The 23,833-nt window shown below is 38.7% G+C and overlaps 1 protein-coding gene across 1 annotated transcript in view; it reads right to left on the bottom strand.

The window, feature by feature from the left end:
• Positions 1-23,833, bottom strand: part of LOC149911264 (discoidin domain-containing receptor 2-like) — an 88,285-nt gene that overhangs the window by 28,336 nt on the left and 36,116 nt on the right. The window contains exons 4-10 of the mRNA XM_090114308.1: positions 14,686-14,833; positions 14,306-14,494; positions 14,109-14,242; positions 13,768-13,975; positions 9,831-10,140; positions 9,643-9,746; positions 8,133-8,227 (exon numbers count right to left, since the gene is read on the bottom strand). Coding sequence (XP_089970434.1) covers positions 8,133-8,227; positions 9,643-9,746; positions 9,831-10,140; positions 13,768-13,975; positions 14,109-14,242; positions 14,306-14,494; positions 14,686-14,833 — 1,188 coding nt within the window. The remainder of the gene's footprint in view (positions 1-8,132; positions 8,228-9,642; positions 9,747-9,830; positions 10,141-13,767; positions 13,976-14,108; positions 14,243-14,305; positions 14,495-14,685; positions 14,834-23,833) is intronic.

Genomic DNA, 23,833 nt, shown 5'->3' with positions numbered 1-23,833 from the left:
AAATGGCTTACTATTGTGTTATTAAATTTAAGCGAGCTTTTATAATACCACTTCGATTATAGAAAATGAAAAGTCGAGTCATTGTAAATCCTCATCTTTTATCGTAATAACGTTGAGAAGTCTTTCTTCATTTATCAGCATTTACATGCGAATATTTCAAAAGCGAAATACAGGTACAATTCCTTTAATACTCCGTTAGATTATTCAGTAATAATAATAATCAATGGGGTATCTCAATATGTGCTTTAAGCCCGTTACACACGAGTAGGTATTACATAATATACTGGTAGTGGTCTCAGTTTCAGCATCTCTTAGTGAACGCCTCAAGCCATTACCATAATTGTAACACATTACCTAATCAGTTTATCTATCAAGATCCAAACGCCAGACTCAATAGGATTTGACATGGTGAATTCATGCGTGTCTCCCTTAGAAATGATGAGTTATAAATGAGCTGAATAGTATAATATATCATATTTATACCGTGGTATTAATTAAAGATAAAGTCAATTAACGAAATCTAAATTAGTTTACGCGGTTTGATACTATGTATACTAGTTAATATCATTCTATACCAATTAATCCATACTTATACTTAATATTATAAATGCGAAAGTAACTCTGTCTGTCTGTCTGTTACTCAATCACGCCTAAACTACTGAACCAATTTTCATGAAATTTGGTATGGAGATATTTTGATACCCGAGAAAGGACATAGGCTACTTTTTATCCCGGGAAAATGACGCAATCCCGGAAATCCCACGGGAACGGGAACGGGCGCTTGCGAAGCCGCGGGCGGAAACCTAGTAAAATATATTTTAAGTTCATTATTATGTTTGCAATTGCATTGTCACGACTATATTTAAATATGTATATAAAATGTATTTAAAGAACCTTGTTTTAAAATGCAACAATATTTCCTCACCCCTCTTGGAAACTGTGAAGGGAATTAACCTCATACAAGATCAGACTTCCGTCGTGATATGAATATGTAAAGAAAGTCTCTACTAGCAATTGAGAAGGATCGTGCGAAACTGAAACACAATCGAATTCGGGTTTGCAGGTACCGTACGTATGATCTGTATAATTAGTGTAGACGTGAATGCCCGTAAACTATGGCTGGAGGCTGCAATATCCGATCCGCTTGATACACGATTCGCCGGTATTGTCAATCGAATGCTAATACACTTCTGTTGCATAGTGAATTAGATTTGAATGCTCTGCCATAGGACTTTTGTTTCCAATATACGTTGTATGGGACTAATTTGGGCTATTTAGATTGGTATTGCAATATTTATTGGACACGTTTCGATGTATTCGCGTTGTTTCTTGTTTGCAGTTCTGAATATAGGATTGAAAATATGTATTTTTGGGACGTGCATTTTTCTGCAGCGTAGTCGTGTTGAGAGGCGGGATTGTGAAGTAAATAACTCTTTCAAATTACCTTAAGAGGTTAATTAATTAATTCTGAGAAGTTTTTAATCTTGAGTTTTTATCTAACGATGTAGCCCAACTAATTTAATTATTAGAGTGGCCTTTTGAGTCAAATAGGAAGATTCATTTGATGAATATTTTTCATGACACTCAAAATTTGTTCGTGTTGATGAATATTTATAATTTTTACAGGCAATGTATTGAAAAAAAAACTAAAAATTTTCGTTAACTCACATATTATAAAACAACTTAAAATCGGCAAAAGTATTTGACTTATGTACCAGCATTCGTTTTTTTGCGCATCGTTTTAAAAAATCCAACAAAATAGTACCAATAAAACATTCCGGTCGAAAGCGCCGAGCTCACTACATCCAAAGCAAACACTTTATTTGACACCGTGAAGTGTAAATAACGAATGGAAATTCAATTCCGGTAATAACAGAGTGTAATATCTGTCCGCAGAATCGGAACGGACAGACGAAATGATGTCCAACAATAGCGGGATCAGTAATCGAACATGGAGCGTTCGGTTTGGAAATCTCAATTAAGGGGCTGTTAACTCGCGTTACCCTTGTTTGAGCTGTCATCACAGATTCACAGGGCAGCTTACGACCTGTGTGTCCACGCTCTATGCATGAAGATACGCTCCACCTATTGCGATTACGCACTTGATACCTGCCTAAATCGTTTTGCTCCCTTGCTTATTGGAAGTACTTTGGTAAGAAAGTTAGGTATTGTTGACGTGGGTGAGTTTTTAATCACTTTTACTGTTTCATCGTTATAAGTAGCTATAATAAGTTGTACGATGGTTCTATTTTCCTCCAAAATTTATTAGACGATGAATAAAAAATTGTAGTGTAATTGAGTAAAGATATAATACATTTAATTTGTTTACGAGTGAAATGTAGAGGGTCTATAAAGTTTGTACTTTAGCCTTCTGGCTCAGACGGACCTTTTTACCTCGCAAAGCTAATGGAAAGTAAAAGTTTCTCAATGAAGTGCCTATGTTGCGTAGTTTTAATGTTTTGTAAACAGTTTCAACAAGTTCAAGTGTTTAATGCAAATATAGTATTTGCTTGTATATTTTCCATGGCATGAATAAAGTGATGTCTGTGGTGATGTTTCATATTTTTGTTATGTATTTACTTTTAATGGACTTAATTATAAATTTCATGGTATCTTAATTAATAATAAATATTTTCCGATTAATATCTTATAACTTATCAGTCTATAAGGTAAATTGTTTTAGATAAACCGATGAGCCTAATAAAGTAAACATGCCACAGTTCCATACAAATTGGGCATGCAGAGCGTGTGTTGAACTAGTTTTAAATTCAAACGCAGGGGAAGCGCAAAAATATATAACCGGGATAAATACGGGGAACAACAGCGCTCATTATATATTAACCAGCAATTGGCTTGTTTGGCGTCCGGGCGCGGATCCTACGGGAAATCAACCTGCCCTTCATAAAGTAAAACGCCAGCATTTCTATCGGCTGTACTGTTTACAAATGAATAGTAAATGCTCTGAAATGGGTCGTCATTTTTTAGATTCGCTTTCAACTTATCGGCAGAATTATTACCTATGGGTTTCAGTTGGTACATTGATTTGTTTTATTGACAGCAAGATTGTGTGATTTATGGTATTTATTCTTTATTTAAAAACTATGTGTAAATAAATAAAGATTAAAACTGTGAAAATCTGTGTGTCCAACGCCGGCATAAAACACTCTTTTGTATATTCCATCGCAAAAAATTGCTCGTTTTTAGGGTTCCGTAGCCAAAATGGCAAAAACGGAACCCTTATAGTTTCGTCATGTCCGTCTGTCCGTCTGTCCGTCTGTCCGTCTGTCACAGCCGATTTACTCGGAAACTATAAGTACTACAGTGATGAAATTTGATGGGAATATGTGTTGTATGAACCGCTACAAAAATATGACACTAAATAGTAAAAAAAAGAATTGGGGGTGGGGCCCCCCATACATGTAACTGAGGGATGAAATTTTTTTTTTCGATGTACATACCCGTGTGGGGTATCAATGGAAAGGTCTTTTAAAATGATATAAAGTTTTCTAAAAAACATTTTTCTTAAAGTGAACGGTTTTTGAGATATCAGCTCTCAAAGTCGTAAAAAGTATGTCCCCCCCCCTCTATTTTTATAACTACGGGGTATAAAATTCTAAAAAAAATAGAGGTGATGCATGCTAATTAACTCTTTCAACGATTTTTGGTTTGATCAAAGTATCTCTTATAGTTTTTGAGATAGGTTGATTTAACTGTAATTTATTATATTTGCTGCTACGGAACCCTTTGTGCGCGAGCCCGACTCGCACTTGGCCGGTTTTTTTTATTTACTATTTGGCAACACATTCTATCTCACATATTTCATAATAAAACCATATGAAAATAGTAGATACGTATACGCGTATTGCATAAAACATTTTGCTATTTTTAAAAGAATGTTCAATTTGAGGTAGGTACTTATACGTTTTTACAACAAAATTCCGCATAATAGGTATTAAAGAGTTGAGTAAAGCTAAATTTAAATACATTTTTAAAATTTATTAGATAATAGAGCCTATTATAGCATTCATTAATAGATAAAAATCCATGGACTGTAATCACTAAATAACCACAGGATGGCTTGTAAACTGACATGGTCTTTTTTCAAAGCACCTAGATTTTTTTGCCATCTCTTCTCTGTAGAAACCGCTTTACAAAGGGGTGGGAAATGATAAAACTATATTATATTGTGTTCTAGAAAAAATCTAATTAAATACCTACATGTTTGAGTTTGCGTTTTAATGACACACTCCGTACATTGTCTTTTTGCTATTCTTTGCTGTTATGAAAATATATTTATGTACTTACGGAAATATTAGTCAAACGGATTAAAGAAACACGGGAAAGCTTTAAAAGTCAAACTATTGCGACGGTTAAACCGAACTGAGTTCACAGAAATAAAAGTTTCAATACCTGACGCAAAAGTTATCTTTGTTAGCGCATTTCGTTCGGAAATATAGTCGTTAATTGTGTTATAACTTCGCAATCGACACGATTTGCCGATAAAAGTTGAAACTAAGAATATTAATTAATTTGGAAACCGCGTTTTATTTTTGCAATATTTTGTAATTTAAATAAAATCGGAGGTAGTTTGGACACTGAAATGTAACGTTTTGTTATTCCAATTGCAAGATTATACACATAATGTCTTTGTATTATATAAATAAATTTAATATAAAATTGTGCAGGTAAATAGTCTGCATAAACGGCAAATACGGTATCACACGCGAGTCACGCTTGCACCTAGGACGTAAACTACTTCTAGGTTCTATCTTTACAGGATTTTCTTTCATAGGAAAAGGTATCTTAGTGTCTTACTTCTTTATCACATTTGCATTCACAATAATCATTAGCATGTGTTATACGATGTCTGTCACTTCATATTGAAATGATCGTCAGGGTCAATGAACTATGCAAAATGCCGTATTCACTTTGTGGCATAGGTATGAACTATGAGTGAAAAGCTGATTAATATCCAACGTGGGGTGGACATCGATATTAACATCAAGAGATTGGGAACATGTCAGACACCCTTCTATTATGCTATGCTATCAGCTCAGCTTTACATCTATACATTTATAGTATATTATACGTTGTGGTCTTTGAAAATGTCCAACCATAACGACTATCGTTTAACTTCCTATGTACCGAAATTTAACGTTGCTTGTATGTGTGATTAAAATAGGGGGAAGTTGAACATTAGTGCGAAAGTTTATTCAGCTATGTTATGATGCTCTATTCTATCTTTTATTATATTCGTTTAAAAAGGAATATACTGGTGATATTTAGTAACTATTATTAAAATCAGAATTTAAAAAAGAAGTAAAAAGTATGATAAACACCAAGAATACTCTACGCTAGAATTATTACGTTTGTAATTTTAAGTCTATTGTGTTAAAATGAACACTCCACTGTTTATTATTAACTTCGTTTCCTACAAAAACAAGAGAAAATACAATATAAACATTTTAAATCCGGAGATAATCTTGTCACTTCAGATTATATTGTACAAGACTAGCCTGAGAAAAACGGGACTTCGGAGTTAAATGAAAACTTCTCACGATGTCTGCAGATAGTAAGAATTTCTCTTCAAATAAACATTATTACTAAAATCTCTGTGTTTAATATCGAATGTTAAAATAATAACTGTGCAATTGGACGGTGTAGACGTGAAACTTTAGCTGATTTTACGTTAGACCTGCGATAAAATAATATCTAGTTCGAATCGACTCAAAATTTCATGCTCCAGTTGCGGTGCGATGCGCTTAGATTGAGATCGAACTGAGTAAAAGCACCTTCATATGAAAAGTATTTTTGATTTTATTACCTATCATTTGTAATCAACATAATATTATGTATTAAGACTTTTTATAGAATAAGGTTACGAAGAAGATTACAGATTATGCTTTGCTCATCTGCATCATAAGTGCTGCTGGACCAATAATCACAATCCAATAGGCTGCAATCAATTCTACACTCCAATCAACCTCTGAATGATTACGGATCATAATTAGACATTTAATTGATATTTTGATTAGTTGCGTGGTGGATTAATTAATTCTGTATATTGTACTCATGATTACCTAACTGAAATGTAAATAGTTGCTCTGTGTAAATTATAAGGAATGTCTTTATTGTGTAGATTAGTTCTATTGAGAACTCAACAAATAGTTGGATATTGACTAGTTAATCCCGCATGTCTATAGAGTAATATAGTACATCGTTACTACAAGATTCAATGAAAGCCTTTGTATCATACTGCAGTGTAGTTGAAAGGAGCTTTTAATTCAGTGGTTAATGTACGGAACGTCATATCAGTCTGGTGATTGGATATGATGCAAAGTAATTAATTTTCTCTATCATAGTACCTACTATGTTGGTAACTAAAATTTGGCACCGAATCAAGAAAGTCCCCGTTAACTATAAGTTGCTCATATAACTAGTAAGACCTACGTTTTTGCTTCATCGCCATACAGAAACATTTAATTCAAATAAAAGAGAATCAATTACATTTAATTAAAAGTCAAACACAAAGTAAATGCATGCGTGACTTGTTAAAGCAAAAATACGTGGAGTGTAATTATAAATGGTTAAAGTTAAAATAAACCGTTCAAAAGAGAAATCCTCATTATTTCAATTTACACGAGATGAACCGAGTGCAGATTGATTGCAAAAAAATGCAATTAAAGTTCCAATTGATATCAGATACCAAGCAATCAGTGTGTTTAAGCAGATTTCTGCTGCGTTCGCATATTTAATTTACGACTGTATTATGTAAAATTCTTTTCGTTTATATAATGTAATTTTATTAAATATATGCTGTTGAAAGAGTGATCGACCTATAACTCCATTTTTCTATTGTGACTGTATCGAAATTTGCATAAGTACTTATACATATTGAAAAATTTCGTAAGGTAGGAAACAAAGATTAGAGTTAAAGTTAATCTTCATTAGTGTAGTATTTTTAGAATAAGAAATACAGAGTAAGCAACATCAAAAACAAGGCAAATAATATAGAATTCTTATTCTATTTCCTTAGTTTAAACTATCAGCAAGTTTCATAAGTACTTGGCAGTAGTAGGCATGTAGTTTTCTGAAAGAGTAATCTCCTAATGGCATCTTTTAGCACTTTGAGACGAACTCCGTAAATACTTGAAATTCCTTATACACAAAGTTAGACGGTGAAGCTGGAAAACAATACGAATGACGTTCTTAATAGATAGTTTAATGCCCAAATGAATTACGATTAATATCCTTTAAATTTGTAAACTGGATATTCGAATGTACTTATTATAAGTAATTTTAGTAACTATGATTAGTTCTTTTAATTAGTTATCGTAGTAGGTCTAGTAAACTTAATTATTAGTTATTAAAAATTGGTGTTGATAGATATTTCTTGACTCTTGACTCTTTTAGTTTTATATTATCTATGGATAATGATTATATAGTATCGCATATATATAGGTGAGTGAATAAGGTACCTAGAAGTTAATGTTTAGTACGTGCCAAAAAGAATATTTCACATTTTGGGTATTCGACTTTGAGCTCATTACTGTGATGTATTGAATACGAATTAAGTTAAATACGTCAAGTATACTTGTGAAGTAAATACCGTTCTCAAATATCCTATATATCGTTCGGTACTTTGAGTAATTGATCGGGGTCGAAGTCCTTGAAAGTTCCTGTATCATTTTTCATTCGTTCTTTTCTCATTTTAAAATTGTATGTCTATATTTCTCCTATCGTACAAAGTTACAACTTACAAGTTTGTTTCATTCACTAATTACTTAATTATTTTTCTCAAAGTTACTTAATAGTTAATACATTGAAAAATTCTTTATGAAATTTAGAAATTTCTGAAAATATACGAAAATATAGTATTTCAATATCTTTAAATTAAATTGTAATTATTATTAATACATAAGAACTTGCGTGCTGACAATAAAGAAATACGTAAACATATTCCCAATGTAGGCAGTTCTACACCGACTTTGGTATCTTAGCATTCTTCAGTTGGATGCGTCACAACACACGGTACAAATGGAGCGATTAGTCACTCTATAGATAAACCACGGCTGACGACTCGAAATATCCTGTACATTTTATCATTTATCACATAAAGGAATATCACTTACATGGTGAATAATATCTGTGGCAGCGTAGAAGCTCTCGTGAGGGTCCGCCCGTTTCATCATGTAGGGACGCGGGAATTCCGGATCTTCGCATATTTCTATAACAAAATTATATTATTACTTTACATTTTACGTTAATTAAATTCTTGTGCGTAATTATGTGTAACATTGTTTTAAATTTGGCGTTGTAATTAAAAATAATATTTGTGTTATTTTTTTTTGTGTAATTGGACGAGACGACACCGTATAAAAATTTTCAGTGGAATGTGTAATACCGCGGAGTCGAAATTTTTCTGAAAATTAATTTTTAATTTCTTACATAATATATTTACAAATCTTGCCCATAAATACAGCACAAATATATATATTTACTCTCTGTTTAGCCGTTTGTAGTTCAAGGGAAATGTTACAATGCATCACATAAGTACCATATTAATACACATTCACCGTAATCGTTTTCGAATCACGATAAAAACCTACCACAATAGGGTAGTCAAATCACAGCACAAAGTGATCTACAGACTTATTACACGGTACTCGTAAAGAATCACTCTTATTTCATGGCAATGCATCTTTACAATACGCTACCGATTGAACAATGCGCCTTTCCTATCGGAAGTCCGGCTTTTGTAACGAGCGTTTTGCGTCTTTGAGTTGCCTTTCAGTAACCGAGGGTATTCTATACCAAAATATTTAATAAAAAAAATAAATTCATTTGGTTACGAAAAGAAAGGTGCCGTGGCCTTAAATCGATATCGACAGCATTCATGAATTTTTCATCGCAAGAAAAATACGACTAATTAGGTGCCGTGTGAATCAGTATAAGGGAAAGTAACGAACTACAGAAGAGAGTAAAGAGGTATGAGAGTGCTTGAAATGGTAGTTGCAGTTGAGAGGCGTGTCGAGTTTTGCACGGGTTAATTCAAGCTACGTGAAAACATCGCGCTGGCTGTAAAGACGCTGGTTTTACTAAAAACGTTGTGATGTTAATTTGGAGACTGTTTGAAGTAAGACCAACCGTTTGTATAGATTAACTGAAAATGCTAGTTAAGCTTCTCGCTTCACCACCGTTTAAATACGGTAAAAACTATCGACTTGTTGTATAAAGTGACGACGTGTTTTATAAAGTTTTAATATTATAAATTCTTATAAAAATTACATGTATCTTTTGCAAATAATGTGTATTTATAAAAGGGTACATGAAATTCAAATAAAAGTAGAAAAAAAAAACATCTGTTAAAGACTTATTTACAATTAGGGTCAAACCCCGGCAATGTTTCGCTGTGAGCGTTTCTAATATTTACTTTTGTTTCATTTCGTTTCTGAGGCAAAATGCCCACAAGGTATTTGATTTAGGTGGGCAGATGAAAACGGAATGATCCTTTTGTTAGGTGTTTTAATTGAAACAACGTTAAGCATTTATATCGCTGAAACGTTTCGTATTGCGTCCGTTGTGATTACACATTTAATGAAAAATGTTTATCAAACAACAATTATAAAAAAGATTCCTTACCGTTATATTCGTTTTGATCGTGATTTTCACGCTTCTGTCGTCCTAGTGTTTCTCGCCATATGTTGTAGGGTTCACGATAATCCTCATCGACGACAGCCGGACTGCTAAATAAATTCATCATATTGAATCATGGTTCTGCATTGAATTAAATAGGTACTCAATAAAAAATAATAACCATAAAAACTTACCGTAGCATGTGTATAGGTGGGCAATTAGCTAGAGCTAATGCGAGTCGAGGCGCTCTTCGATTGTTCCTGGCATTACTTCGCAAGGAGGGACAGAATGGTTTTTTCAGCATGTTCGGAATGCGCCTTCTCGCTCGCTTAGTGACAAGAATAGCTGTGGCTGCGATGAATGCACCTCCCCCAACTATCGCCCCACAGGCGAGACCCACGGATACTTTCAGTGAAGAATTGCGTTTCTTTCTAGATGTCGGAGGAGTATCCGTCCTATAGTATTCATCTAGGAATTCTGTAGATTGATTCACGACCGTTGGAACTGTAACAATGACATTACTTACAGTGGAAACTTCACATTTATGCGATATTTTAATTCATTATGTTCCACGTTAAAAAAATATGGATAAGTGCCATTTAACTTGAGAGTATTGAGCGAAGGAAAACAGTGCCCGTCTAAGGTTAAGACAAAGCGACGTAATGAATAGGTGTCGAGCGCAGAGCTAATTGTTGTTCTACAATGGGACGGAGCCAACTTAGGAACCAGATGGGTTTTGTGCGGAGCAGAAGGTTCCGGAACGCCGTAGATTATTTGCTGCGCTTTCTGATTCATTATAAACGTGCCGTCATTTGTTGTCTTAAAGACGGTCGACCTAAATTTTTTGATAGTCTTTTAGTCTCCGTTACAAAAGGCGTTGTTTAGATTTTTAAAAATAGTAAAGTTTCCATCAACGTCAGTTAATTATAATAAACTTACAGAGCAATGAAAAATCTCAGTTTGCATAGCGCGAGTAAATGACAAGAAAAGTTAAACAATGCCGCCATTAGCAAACTTATTGCAATAATTTGTCTTTCCCGAGTTAATAAAGAGTAAGGTTCGTTAGCCGTTATAAATTGTCGCGTCAGCCTTTAAATAGCCGGGAATGCTAAATCTAGTGGAGTCGTTAGTTAGTGTGTCAAACTAGTAAAACTAGGTTTAAGCCTAAGGTGAGAGGAGATGGCGGCGTGCCAAAGTCACTGTGTCTATGTGCCAAGAGTCAGCTAATACTGTGCTGATTTCTAATTGTGTTGTAAACTAAACTTCGGACCGCTTTCTTGGCCCGCTGTGGTATTTGCATTACTATCGGGTCGAATTTTTCGGAGTACCATCGTAGATAAAGATATTGAAACTGTTTTTCATAGAAATCTGCAGCGTTTACCATATTTGAATGGCTACTTGTCATAAAAGTTAAACGTTTGAAAACTTAGTAAATCATAAGTAGATATAATTATCTACATTTTGATTTCCGTTTAATGACCGACTTTTACATGTATTTTTTTTAATTTTCCCAGAGTCAATTATTTTTTATTGTTTTTTTTTTCAAAAATATATTGAATCTAGGTTTAGTTGCCACGCAAATTTTTTTATGACGACAAACAAACGTTTATAATTTTCTTCATAACAACAATTCGCTGGTATTACTTTCAAAAAAACTTCGCCCACACTTTCTAGTTTCAGCGAATGAACATAATTTTGTTTTAGAATAAACATAACATGGTAGCGGTCCCTAATAAAAGCAAACTTATTGCAACAGCTATTATGTTGGGAGATGAATGAGGTCCAAAAGCCCCTAGGCATATCCACGCTCCCAATGCAAACTTGTAAAATAGTTTTAATGACTAATTGCTGTTGGGCTTTGATCTTAGTTATGAACACGTATCGTTAGTAGCAAACAGTTAGTGGAATTGTTTTGATAAATAATGTTACAACTTACAATACCCCTAGAAACATAAACTCTGGTATTGTCACTAATTCCTACTGCCATATAAAGTAATTAATAATGTACTATAAGTCTATTATATACCAAATTAACTTTTGCTGGTCAAAGCATAATATTATGTCCACCAACAAGCAGAACTCTGCTTTCTAAATAAACTAAAATCAAAGCTATTAACGCTTCTAGTAATTGGCTAGAAACTGAGATCCTAAGAGACTATACTCTACACCATCACGACAAATATGCAACTTTTCGGGCTTAAAATTGGTTTGCATTAACTACTGATAAATTAGTTTACATAATTTAACTTTCTGGATATAAAATATCGCAAGGGAGCGTGGATTTTATGAATGACAATTTCAGTGTGTTATACCAATAGTTAGGGTTGGTGTACATTTTACAAGCATAGAAATATGTGCATTAGATTATTCATAAGATTAAAAATCTAATATACGGTGCAGCCGTGGTTTGTTCAAAGCTCTCGTGGTGTCTGAAAATTTGATTCCGAGCCAACCCAAAGGTGCGGCACACATTTCATCTTCGTAAAATTGAACCTCACTAAACCAAATTAATAACACCACCCGTATTATTATAGCATACAAGATATTATTTCAGCTCCATTAGTCTCGCTTTTAAACTAATTACGGTAATGTAATAAATCTTTTCGTGAAATAACTATTATTTCGTTTTCCGGGAAAATATGTGATAATATTAATACAAATATTATCATAAAAGATAAGCAGAATATACTTTACTTGTAAGATAAATATGAAAATCATTAACATCTTTAGTATTATTTTTTTGGGTTTCATTTGTTTATTATTTAGTTTATTGCTGCATGGTAATAATACTTAAAATATTTTTTGTAATTACGAAACCATACTATAATAACTGGGAAACTAACAAAAATTAATTAATATACTTGTAGTCTTCACATTATTATGTGGCAAACTATAATGTAGGTTATTTGGATACGTTTTTTCAGCTCGTAATTAGAGCCCATTGTGACAGTTATAAGGTTTCTAATTGGAACAGATTATACAACACTGCTGACTCGGTTAAGCGGTAATCTTAGCGATCAATTAAAAATGTGCAAACGAATTTCGACACTAAGGTGACTACTAAACATATAAAATTATACCATTTTGGCCTATTTAGATAGCGGAAAAGCGAAAATGTCGTGCCGTAAAATTCTTTGTAATATAAGATTACAATAGTGCATGAGATTGTAGCGCTTGTTACAATGTTTTATATCTTTTGAGGAAGGTAAGTGTGCTAACCTTTTAGAACGTCTCGAGAGAAAAACGGTGCAATGCATTTTTAATTTTATATTTATTTCTTACGTTTGCTTTATTTTACACGGATAGTTTTGAAACACTTATAGTTTTGAAACACAATACAATACAAGACACAATAGTTTTGAAAGGAAAAATCCTTTGCTGATGTTAATTGAAACTAATAATTAATAAGACAACAATTTTTTTCGTTGTCCTTTTAAAACATGTAATTTTTAAACTAAATCAAGGCAAGGGGTAAACAATCAGACCATACAAATTATATTTAAACCAAAAATATTTCATGATAATTGGATTTGATTAATCGCGATCAAAAATTCGTTTTAATTACAAGTTCCCCATTCGGCGAATGGCGATTTATCACTTAAGGGGCGATTTCCTAAAGCTATGGATTAATTAGAGAAAGATAAAATTTGTGAAATAGCTGGAGGCTCGCGAGTGCTCGGAACAGATAAGGAACCTCGATGAGAACGGATCTATTAGCGTGCCTCACTTTGAAGCTTCTTTTTGTTCCAATAATCTGATTGTTTCTTAATAGTTGTTAAAGTTTAGCGGAATTTCGTTGGGCTTATGCGCTTATCGGGAACAACACTGAGATTGCTTTCGGCTTTTTGGCCTTCACATACAGTTAATTTAGTAAAAGGCCAGTGTATTAAACAACAGATTTTACGGAGCTTAGACGTTGTATGTTCGGAAAGTTTTACTTGTTTTGTTTGTTCTAGTAAATAAATGAAAGGAAACACAAAACAGTGGGTAAAAGTTATGTTTCAATTTACTAAAGGACTACTGAATTAAATATTGCTCTATTCAAAGCCACCAGAGACCTACATAAATTATGATTACACATAAATTAGCTTATATATAGGATGTAATACATAATATGTTAATTGAACTTACTTGATTTGAAAGTGACTTCACTAATCAAAATCCACTCGTGTTGAAACTTGAGTTTCACCATAATGTGTTTAGCGGTTTTGTTCTCCAAATCTATGTGGACAGTCCGGGCGTGTTCGGACACTTTATCTTGTTTAGGTTCATAGGAAATATAGTCTTCCTGCCAACGCTCCCCTTCCAGCGAGAAGTACACTTCTGCTTCTTTGAAAAGCTGTTGGTAAAAGTTCGACGTTTAGTACTTGATAAGTATCCAGACTACTAAACGACACAGGATTTTATTAGTTCAAAATATTTCTAAGTCATTTATGGCAAAATTATCGAACGTAATCTTAGAAGAAACATACCTGAACATCTTTTGTGAACATGTTGTTGGTGTGTATATCAACATGTTGGAATAGTCTCGTATCAGTGAAGTTGAATGTGATCTCGACCTCGTCATCAACCAGCATTGTCTTGTTCCAGCCCACCCAACGTGTTCCTGAAATAATACTTCAGTAACTCTTGTTAACAAACGCCAGCATACAGAGGAAGTCATTATTACCTTGAGTGTCCAAGGGATCGGGCAGCTCGAAGTCATTCGGGCCTAGGAAAGAGTCAGTTATTTGACCAAGGCCATCGACGAGCCTTGAGCCACGAACAACGCCGTCATACGACAGGTCTTCGAACCTCGCACCTCCAGTCATGGCCTGCATGTCGCCACCTTTCGGAGCCGCATACGCGACAAGCGCCTCTGAAGAAACATAACATTATGAAACCCCCACAAATATACCCAAAAATGCCCAGCCAGACACAATTATATGAAATATTTAAATAACATGGTAATGCATAAAAACAAGGTATATGAAAAACATTCGCTTAAAAAAATCGCATTGCAGGCCCCGGGACACGCCAGCATTAAATCTCTATGCTTGTTGTACCTACGTTTCCATAGACATCCGTATAGTTCAACTCTCATACACGCGGTCCTGGGATGGGCTGCGTAGGGGAAGAACCGGACCTTCGAAGCCACAAAGGGAGCTTCAAGCGTCGTTTTTCTTGGTGTGTATGTGTTGCTGTTACCAGGGAGAAGCTGTGAAGTAAGGATTAGTAAATTACTGTTGTACTTTTCTATTCGATGTAATTATTTAGTAAAAAGGAAAATGAATGATAAATATACCTTAGCTATCCTCATAATAATTAAGGTTTAACAGCCTACACTTGTTACAAATTTATCCAGAAATCGGTGCTTTTTGAGACAGTATTAGAAATGTATCCCATATCACTTACAAGTATTAAGTGTCACCTAGATTTTAGAGCACAGTTTCAACCGTAATAAATTGAATATTCAACATCAGAGTCGTAGCTTGTAATTTGTATGACGAACCAGGGCTTAGGGTTTCCAGTCGCATCGGGACTAATTTGGTAAGAGGATCCTTGCAAACTGAGCTCAAACTTATGTGTAACCACGTATGTGAATAGTTCGATAACTATTAGCAGTACTGCTGAGCAAAGGGTTCTAATGTTTAAAGTTTTTGCGTACAGACTAGTTTATTATGGTTAATGAAAACCGTAAAGAAACTAGGAGACTAATTATGAGTACAAAGGACAAAGGCTTGTTGGAACATTTTTTCTTTATTTTTCTTATAATGTTTCTGAGAATAAATTCTTAATTGCTGTGTAATTTGTGTTTTTATTCATACTTATATTTAAAATTTTAATTTATTACTTTAAATTATTCAATATTGATGAACATGAATTGTTTATAGTTTGATGATTTCTAAAATTATAACTAGAAACACAATCGACCTTTTCTTTTAATATCTTTAATGGGGTAATAAGTTATTTAATCCCAACCACTACATAGTATAAAACAAAGTTTCTCTGTCTTCTGTTTCTTTCTCTGTCCCTATGTCCGTATATGCTTAAATGTGTTTTTTTTTAATAGATAGAGTCAGTAATTATCGAGGAAGGTTAACATATAATTTATTGGGTTTTAGGCAAAGAGGGCGAAGCCGCTGGCGGAAAGCTAGTAAAGTATAATTCTATATATTTGCTACGGCGTAGAGATCTCTACCGATCTAGCTACATTATGCATGATTATCCGCATCTAGTCTATTAGTACCGAGAGGAAGCTTCTTATTTCCACGTGTTAAAATTTACATAACGCTAAGTAACATTTCATGTAGCGGGAGCGTGTAATTCGTATAAATGTAGAATCATAAATGCAAAACTTGAAGTGCAAACGACAATAAAAAGCAATTAAGGCTGCAGTCTAGCAAAATTGCGTTTTCAACAAGTTATTTGACAATTTTTTCCCGGCTAATGAAATGATAAACTGAATTTTTTTTTCTTGTTTATCAATTAGTGTTATATACGCAAAGCGCGTGAATTTTTTCACATTTATAAAGTTACTTTATGTTACCTTAATCAGGCCTTCAAGATAAGTCTCTTTCCCCCAAAGACATTTCGAGCTAAGTTTGTGCACTCACTACGTTGCAACCGATTACAATTTACACAATCTGATCAGCGCATTATTATCCTTATATAGTCGTTATTAAAAACTGCTGAATACAATTGCCGAAAAACTTATGATTTTCTTAATTAGAACGTTATAAATTCATTAAATTTCCCATTTTTTGCCTTACAAAATCTATTGATAAATACTGCTAAAAGTTATTTTTTCCATTAATTTATTCGAGTTGGTTGAAGACCAATGAGTATTAATCCTTTAAAAAACATTTTTTTTGAATTTTGATAATTCTTTAAATATTAAAAAAATATTTAAAATAATTAGGAAAAATCCTAGCGAATTTCTTTAGTCGCGCTCCTTGGGCCGGAGCGTTCTGACGTGTGCTCTACGCTCGATTTTCCTTCATACCGAAGTGAAAGTTGCTCTACTTCATTAAATTTAATATTTTTGTTAATTGATTATTTTTATCTTAGTTTTGTGCAAATATTCGTATTTTTAAACATTTGATTTCGATATGGAAAATAAACGAAAAAAATACGCGTGTAACTACATACTAGAAAAAAAATTATCTTCGAACATAAAGTTAATGAAACCAAATAGATAGCAAAGGTGATTGGCAACAATTTCTTTATTTTACGGGGTGTCAGTAAAAGGATGTATATTTCTTTAAAACTAAAGTAAGCTCATAATTTTTCTTATAATATAATTTTTTTGAAGTACCAAAAATGTTTATTTTTGGTTTGAGAAATACGAAATATAATATAAACTTGTATTGAGAACTTAAACTTCCCAAGTTCATCCGGGGAAATCCCCATACGGGGAAAATGATTTGTTTACTCCAAAATTGATCCGAGGTGTTTTAATTTTTTCTTCTAGTCATTTTCAACGTAGCGGCATGTTGTTTGATTATTAATTTTGTAACTTAAATACAGGATGTTGGTTTTATATTCTGATCTTACAGACGCGCTGACAAATTTAGTCCGCCATTTCTAGTTTAGTCTACCAACTCTAAGTACCAATATTAAAACGAATGGATTATCATCACATCATCAAAACTCAGATGTAATGGAAGATCACAATAACATAGAAAATTCAGTGGGTGTTGAGAACTAAACAAACAGAAGTAACAGAGACGCGAAGAATAAAAAAAGAGGACGAAAACGATAATTCGTTGATGCTTTCCCTTTTCGACATATTGTTAGGGTACATCACCAATCTGCAAAAAACAAAACTGATGATTCCCAATTGCTGATTAAAAATGAAAAACAAATAATCGACAACAGTGGTGAAAATTTGCTGATCACAATGAAACATCCTTCAGAGGTAGCAGATTTACTCATTTCAAATGTATCGGTGAACAGCGTAAAGGAGAGGAGGACAGGAAAACATTATGAATGTGGATGGTGGATTGTATACAGGGTGTAATCGATAAGTATGTGCAAGCGATTATGACGTTATTATTGCAGGTATCAAAAAACTTAAAACTGATATCGAAATTACTTTACCTAATGAGCAAAATGACAATAATAACTTTTTAAAAGTATAACGAGAAATATCTAAAAAATTTACTTTATACACTCCCATATCAAAAAGGGAAAATGGGACTAGTAGAAGTTAAATGTCTAATTCCGGCAAAAGACATGAATGCGGAAGATGCGATTAAAAAAAAATTTAATATTTGAAATACAATGCAAAAAATAACACTTTTGTCATAGATAAGAATCATGACTATTTTTTCTAAATTCAGGGACAACTAAACGTTGCAGAAGCAGAAGTCTGCTTATTTGCTGTTTGGACTGGAGTGAATAATTCGTTAAAAATAGAATATATATAAAAAAGTATGTAACGTTTAGGCAAAATAAAATGATGGACCATTATCAAGATTTTACATAAATTGCCTACTGTCAGAATTGATTGATTCGAGACTTCAGCATTCGATGCCCATCAAGGACCCATCCTATATCATTCAAGCGATTGAAAAAAAAGAGATAAATCCAGTGCAACCGATAAAGCATCAGAATGCTAGCAAAAGATTTATTAGGTTTATCAATATAAATAAATAAATAAATAAATAAATATTATAGGACATTATTACACAAATGTCCTACCGACCCACAGTAAGCTCAATTAAGGCTTGTGTTGTGGGTACTAGGCGACGATAAATATAATATTTAATAAATACATATATAGATAATAACACCCAGACCCAAGAACAAATAATTGAGTTCATCACACAAATATTTGCCCTGACCGGGGATCGAACCCGGGACCGTCGGCTCAGTAGGTAGTTACTTTACCACTGCGCCAACCGCGTCGTCAATAAATCTATATATTACACATAATATAATAAATCTGTAGAAGACGCGAAGACTGACATCCGCGCGGATGGAGTCGCGGGCGGAAGCTAGTCAGAAATAAATATCTTTTGTTTTCATTTAACACAAACATTACATTTTTTTTATTATATACAAAATTTGTTTATCCGTTTTATTAGTTAAACTGAACAACTTTCACAAAGAAACTTAGGTCGAAAAAAATGTATAGAGTTCTGCATTTTGTATGGAAAGCTTTTTTTTTTATATTTCGTCCAAATTTCTTTGTAAAAGTTGATCAGTTATATAAACATGAAGTTGAAGATATCAATAGAAAGTATTCGCAAATATTGTGTACTGATAAAAAAAAATCACCCGGTGTAATTTTCACGAAAATTGTTTCAAATTGTCATTTTTGGTACTTATTACGAATATTAAATTATGCATACGAATGATTTAATTTTTAAAAATTAAGTGGAGCAACTTTCCCTTAGTACATTTGTATTATTTACATATAGGATGACAGGATGCATTTGTTTGCACTACTAGACCAAGCCCTTAAAGCACTAGTGCTTTATGCGGCAGGAGACTTGCGCAACAGATAATTAACGGTTAATGACTTTTATGGTAATTGTGTCATTCATTAATATCCTTTTTTTTTTTTTTTTTTTTTTTTATAGTGGGGAAATCTTCCAAAGATACCCACGGCCCCCGGGGAAGGAGCCGTGGGTTATGTCGGATTCTTACCGACTAAAACCCCACTGTGTTCCGTCGAGCCGCTTTAATGATGGGGCCGCGGGTATTTGTTAGAATTCTTCCGCGACCCCCTCGGCGGCAGCCCATCTCCAGGCCAGGCGCAAGCCAAGAACAGGAAAGGTGCCTGCTCTTCCCTCCCGTTGGCGGCATGAGCGGAACACGTCTCAAGTCGCCTCACCGCGCCGGACGATGGATTACATTCCCCGTTCCACCGCCCGGTGCCCTTCGTCAAGGAGGCACGTTGCGACCGTGTAAAGCGGCCGCAACACGGCGACGACGCCCAATAAGACGTCTGCGCCGGATCGGGTCCGCGTGAGGATCCCTCTCGCGCACCCGCTCTGCCTCCTCTTTCTGCGAGATCACGCTCTCCGAGAATGCGATCACCGCACGCCAGGATCTGTCGCCATCCACCATTGCACGAACAACGGAGGGTAGAGAGAGATCCGGCCCGATTATCGCGACTAGGCGAGCACGGGGCTCGGCCCACGCGGGGCACACGGCAAGAGTGTGATCTGCCGTGTCCTCCGGGCAGGCACACCAGTGGCAGACCATGCTGGGCTCCCTCCTCGCGACTTTACACAGGTACCGTCCGAAGCAGCCGTGCCCGGACAGTATCTGCGTAAGGCGGAAGGTTATGGCCCCGTGCCGCCTGTCGCACCACTCTTGGAGGACTGGACGTATGGCCGCAACCGTCCTCTCACCCGCGCTGGGCTCCTCGAGCCGGCGTTCCCACTCTCGGAACCGCCGCTCGACAGCCTCGGCCCTCCACTCCTCTACTTCCTCGTAGGAAGGATTCACCCCATGTGACCTAGACGCCGAGACGCGGCGATACACGTCCGCTAGCATCTCGGCGTCCAGATCCCATGGCGGCGTTCCGGCCATTACGCAGGCAGCCTCAAAAGACACCGTGCGGTATGCCCTAACTACCCTGAGCGCCATGACCCGCTGCGGCCTCCGCAAGAGGGGTCTGGTACGGGCGCTCAGGGTGTCTGCCCAGATGGGGGCCCCGTAGAGGGCCATGGAGCGGATTACGCCAGTGTATAGCCGGCGACACCCACCCCCAGCACCTCTAAGGTTTGGCAGCAAACTTCCCAGTGCTCCGGCCGCCCCTACAAGACGGGGGGCGAGGCGACGGAAGTGCTCCGTGAACCTCCATCGGCTATCCAACACGATGCCTAGGTATCTCATGGTGGTGGTGACCCTGATTGCTACCCCATCCACCCGGATCTCTGCGCCTGCGCTATGTAGCCTCTGGCGACCGGGAAAGAAGATGGCTTCGGATTTCTCCAGCGCCACCCGTAGTCCCAACCGCCGGATGCGGCACACCACCTGCTCAACTCCCGTGGTAGCTAATAAAGCTGCCTCCTCGTATGTGGCCCCACGCGCAGTCACCAGAGTATCGTCGGCGTAACAAGTTACGCCAACACCTGGGAGGTTAGTGGCGCGCAGGACCCAGTCGTACCCGATGTTCCACAGAAGAGGCCCGAGGACCGACCCCTGTGGGACACCGCACGACACTTCCCTCTCACTCCATCCATCGCGGGTTGGATAGGCAACAGTCCTATCTGAAAGGTATGACCGCAGCAGTCGCACCATGTAGCCCGGCACGCGATGAAAGTGGAGAGCTTGCAGGATACTGCCCCACGGTAGGGTGTTAAACGCGTTTGCGATGTCCAAAGACACCGCCAGGAGGACTTCTCCACTAGCGGCCGCATCTTCTGCGGTGGCTCTCACGCGAGATATTGCGTCGAGTGTGGACCGACCACGGCGAAAGCCGAACTGGTTCCCGCTGAGGTCTGGTCCCACTCCCTCCAAATGGTTGACGAGGCGAGCTGCGAAAACGCGCTCAAAAAGCTTGCTCACCTCGTCAAGCAATACAATGGGCCTGTACGCTGAGGGCGAATCGCGCGGGCGCCCCTCCTTTCTTAACAGGACCAAATTCCCTGTCTTCCACCTACGGGGAAATTGGCCCCGCTCAAGGCAAGCCGAAAACAACCGCTCCACCCGGGGCCCGAGGGCTTCCAACGCTAGCACCCACGCTCGGCCAGGTACCCCGTCAGGTCCAGGAGCAGTGTTTTTCCCTTTAAGCCGCGTAACTGCCGACTCCAACTCCTCATGGGTAACGGCAGGGATTTCTTCTGCGGGCTCCTCCTGTGACGCAGGTGTCGCCGCCATCGGCGGAGGAGAATATCTTCCCCGGTCCGGGAACAGAGATACCACAACCTGTTCTAACAGACGGGGCTCGAGAGACTGAGACAGGGGCGGAGCCCACGGGCGGAGCTTCTGCCTCACCCGTTTATACGGCCGACCCCACGGCACTCGGTTCAGACCCTCGAGCATCTCTTCCCATGCTCTATCCTTGGCGCTGCTGATTGCCTCCTTCAGAGAGGTAACGCACTCCCTGTAGGAGGCATACAGTTGCGCTTCCTCCACTTCGTCCCGTGCACTCCGGCGCCGGTGCCTGGTGTACGCCCGCCTCGCAGCCACGCAGGATGCGCGCAGCTGGGCAATTTCGGCGGACCACCAATACATCGGTCTTCTGCGCGGATTAGAGCGAACTCTACTCATGGCCGCATCACACACCTGCGCCATGGCATCAGCCATCCATGCTGCATCGTCCTCTACTGTTGCGATCTGCGGTGCAGGGATCCATGCCTGAACTATGGCAGCCTCAATTAGGAGTTCCCTATCGAGACTACGAATCGACCAACGTGGACGTCCACCATTTAGGGAAGGCTCACCGCGAAACGCGGATGGCGCAGAGACGCTGAAGCGGATGTATCTGTGGTCCGATAGCGTTTCCACATCAGTTACAACCCTCCAGTCGCTAATTCGCCTTGCAAGGGGGGGGCTAGCGAAGGTGATGTCGACGATGGAGCCCCCTCTTTGCCGCACGCATGTCAGCTCACTCCCGCGATTTACGACCGAGAGATCAGCTGCGACCGCCCAGTCCTGCAGCACCGCACCCCGCGCATTTCTCACCGATGATCCCCATGCCATTGATTTGGCATTGAAATCTCCGGCTAGAAGCACGGGCTGCGAAGGAGCGAGGTCAATCAGTTCCCCAAGATCTGCCAGGAACCGCTCGAATTCATCCAGGCTACGGTTGGGAGAGAAGTAGACCCCGATCACTGTGTTACCATTGATCGAGGCCGAGACACAACCCTGCCGCCGGACTACCCTTTCCATTACTGTGCCGCCCTGCGTTACTAGCGTCACCAGTCCATCCAAGTCGGCCGCCCAGTTGTCCCGGGACGGCACGAAATAGGGCTCAGCCACCACCGCCACATCTATCCGCCACTCCGCCAGACTCTGGAGCAAAAGATCCTGAGCTCCGGCGCAGTGGTTGATATTGCCTTGGAGGAAATGGAGGAGAGCCATTACTGCGTTTCCATTTCGCTAACCGTCACATTCGCCTCGACGGGCGCGGGACAAGGACACGGCGCGGTACCTGGACCATCGCGTCCCCGATTTCCTCTTTTCCGCTTCGGGGCTTTGCAGGCCGGGCCCCCGAGCCGGTGTCCCGCGGGCAGTTTTGCATCGGCGCAAAGAACACAATGAGCAGCTGCCGTACACCCTGCAGCCTTGTGCCCATTTTCGCCACATCGGTAACAGACGTTGCTTCGGTCTGTGGGCGACGAGCACATGGCCCTAACGTGTCCCACCTCCAGGCACCGGAAGCAGCGTTGCGGCTTCACTGCACCGAGTGAGACCCCCGCGGAGATCCATCCAACAAGGATGCGCCCAACCTGCGCCACCTTTTTTGCAGCAGCAACTGGGCAGCTCACCCACGCCGTGGTGGAACCTCTCAATCCCACGCGCAGACCACTGCACTTAACCTGGTCCGCGGGGCACTCACCCACCCGGGAGACCGCAGCTGCAACTTCCTCGGCAGCCACCGAATCATCCAGACCAGTGACCCGCACCTCCGCGCACTTTACCGGTCTGGATACCTTTATGGTATCCTCGTCCCACACCTCACGAAGTCTACTAGCAAGGGCGTCCGCCTCCTTCGCACTTGTAGTGCCCGGAATTTCCAAAATTCGGGCCCCAGTCGCGGCACGCTTAAAGCGTAGGGCGCTGACACCGATCTCCGTGAGGTTGATCTTTTGCCGGGACCCAGCCATTACAGAGGCGTACGTGACCCCGCGCGCCTCCGCACCCGGCTGCAGGGTTATGACTACAGCCGAGGACGAGGGAGAGCGGAGTTTAGGAGCCCTTTTTCGTGCTTTAGCCTCCGCCTTGCTTTTCTTCCTCTTCTTCTTCCTCTCCACCAGAGTCCACCCTTGCTTAGGCGGTTGCTGCTGGGGAGCGGATGACGTAGACGGGGCAACCCTTTCGGGACGCCGCTCCGCCTTCTTTCCTTCTTTTCCTGGATTGGCCTTTGGGGCCAGACCGGTACCCACAGGCTGTGCAACAGCCCGCGTTTCACCCTGGTTTTTATTCGCAGCCTTGGCCCTCTTAGTAGCCTTTGAAGGCGGGAGTTGAGGGAAGTCCTCGGTTAGCACTTGGCTAACCGCCATCCCCCCAGTCCTATTATCCGCCGCCAGTG

The sequence above is a fragment of the Colias eurytheme genome, chromosome 1, assembly GCF_061535395.1.
Source record: "Colias eurytheme isolate Ceu_HAF_F1 chromosome 1, ilColEury1 Martin Lab GWU primary, whole genome shotgun sequence".
Taxonomy (NCBI): Eukaryota; Metazoa; Arthropoda; class Insecta; order Lepidoptera; family Pieridae; genus Colias; species Colias eurytheme.
This window is presented reverse-complemented; position numbering and strand designations above follow the sequence as displayed.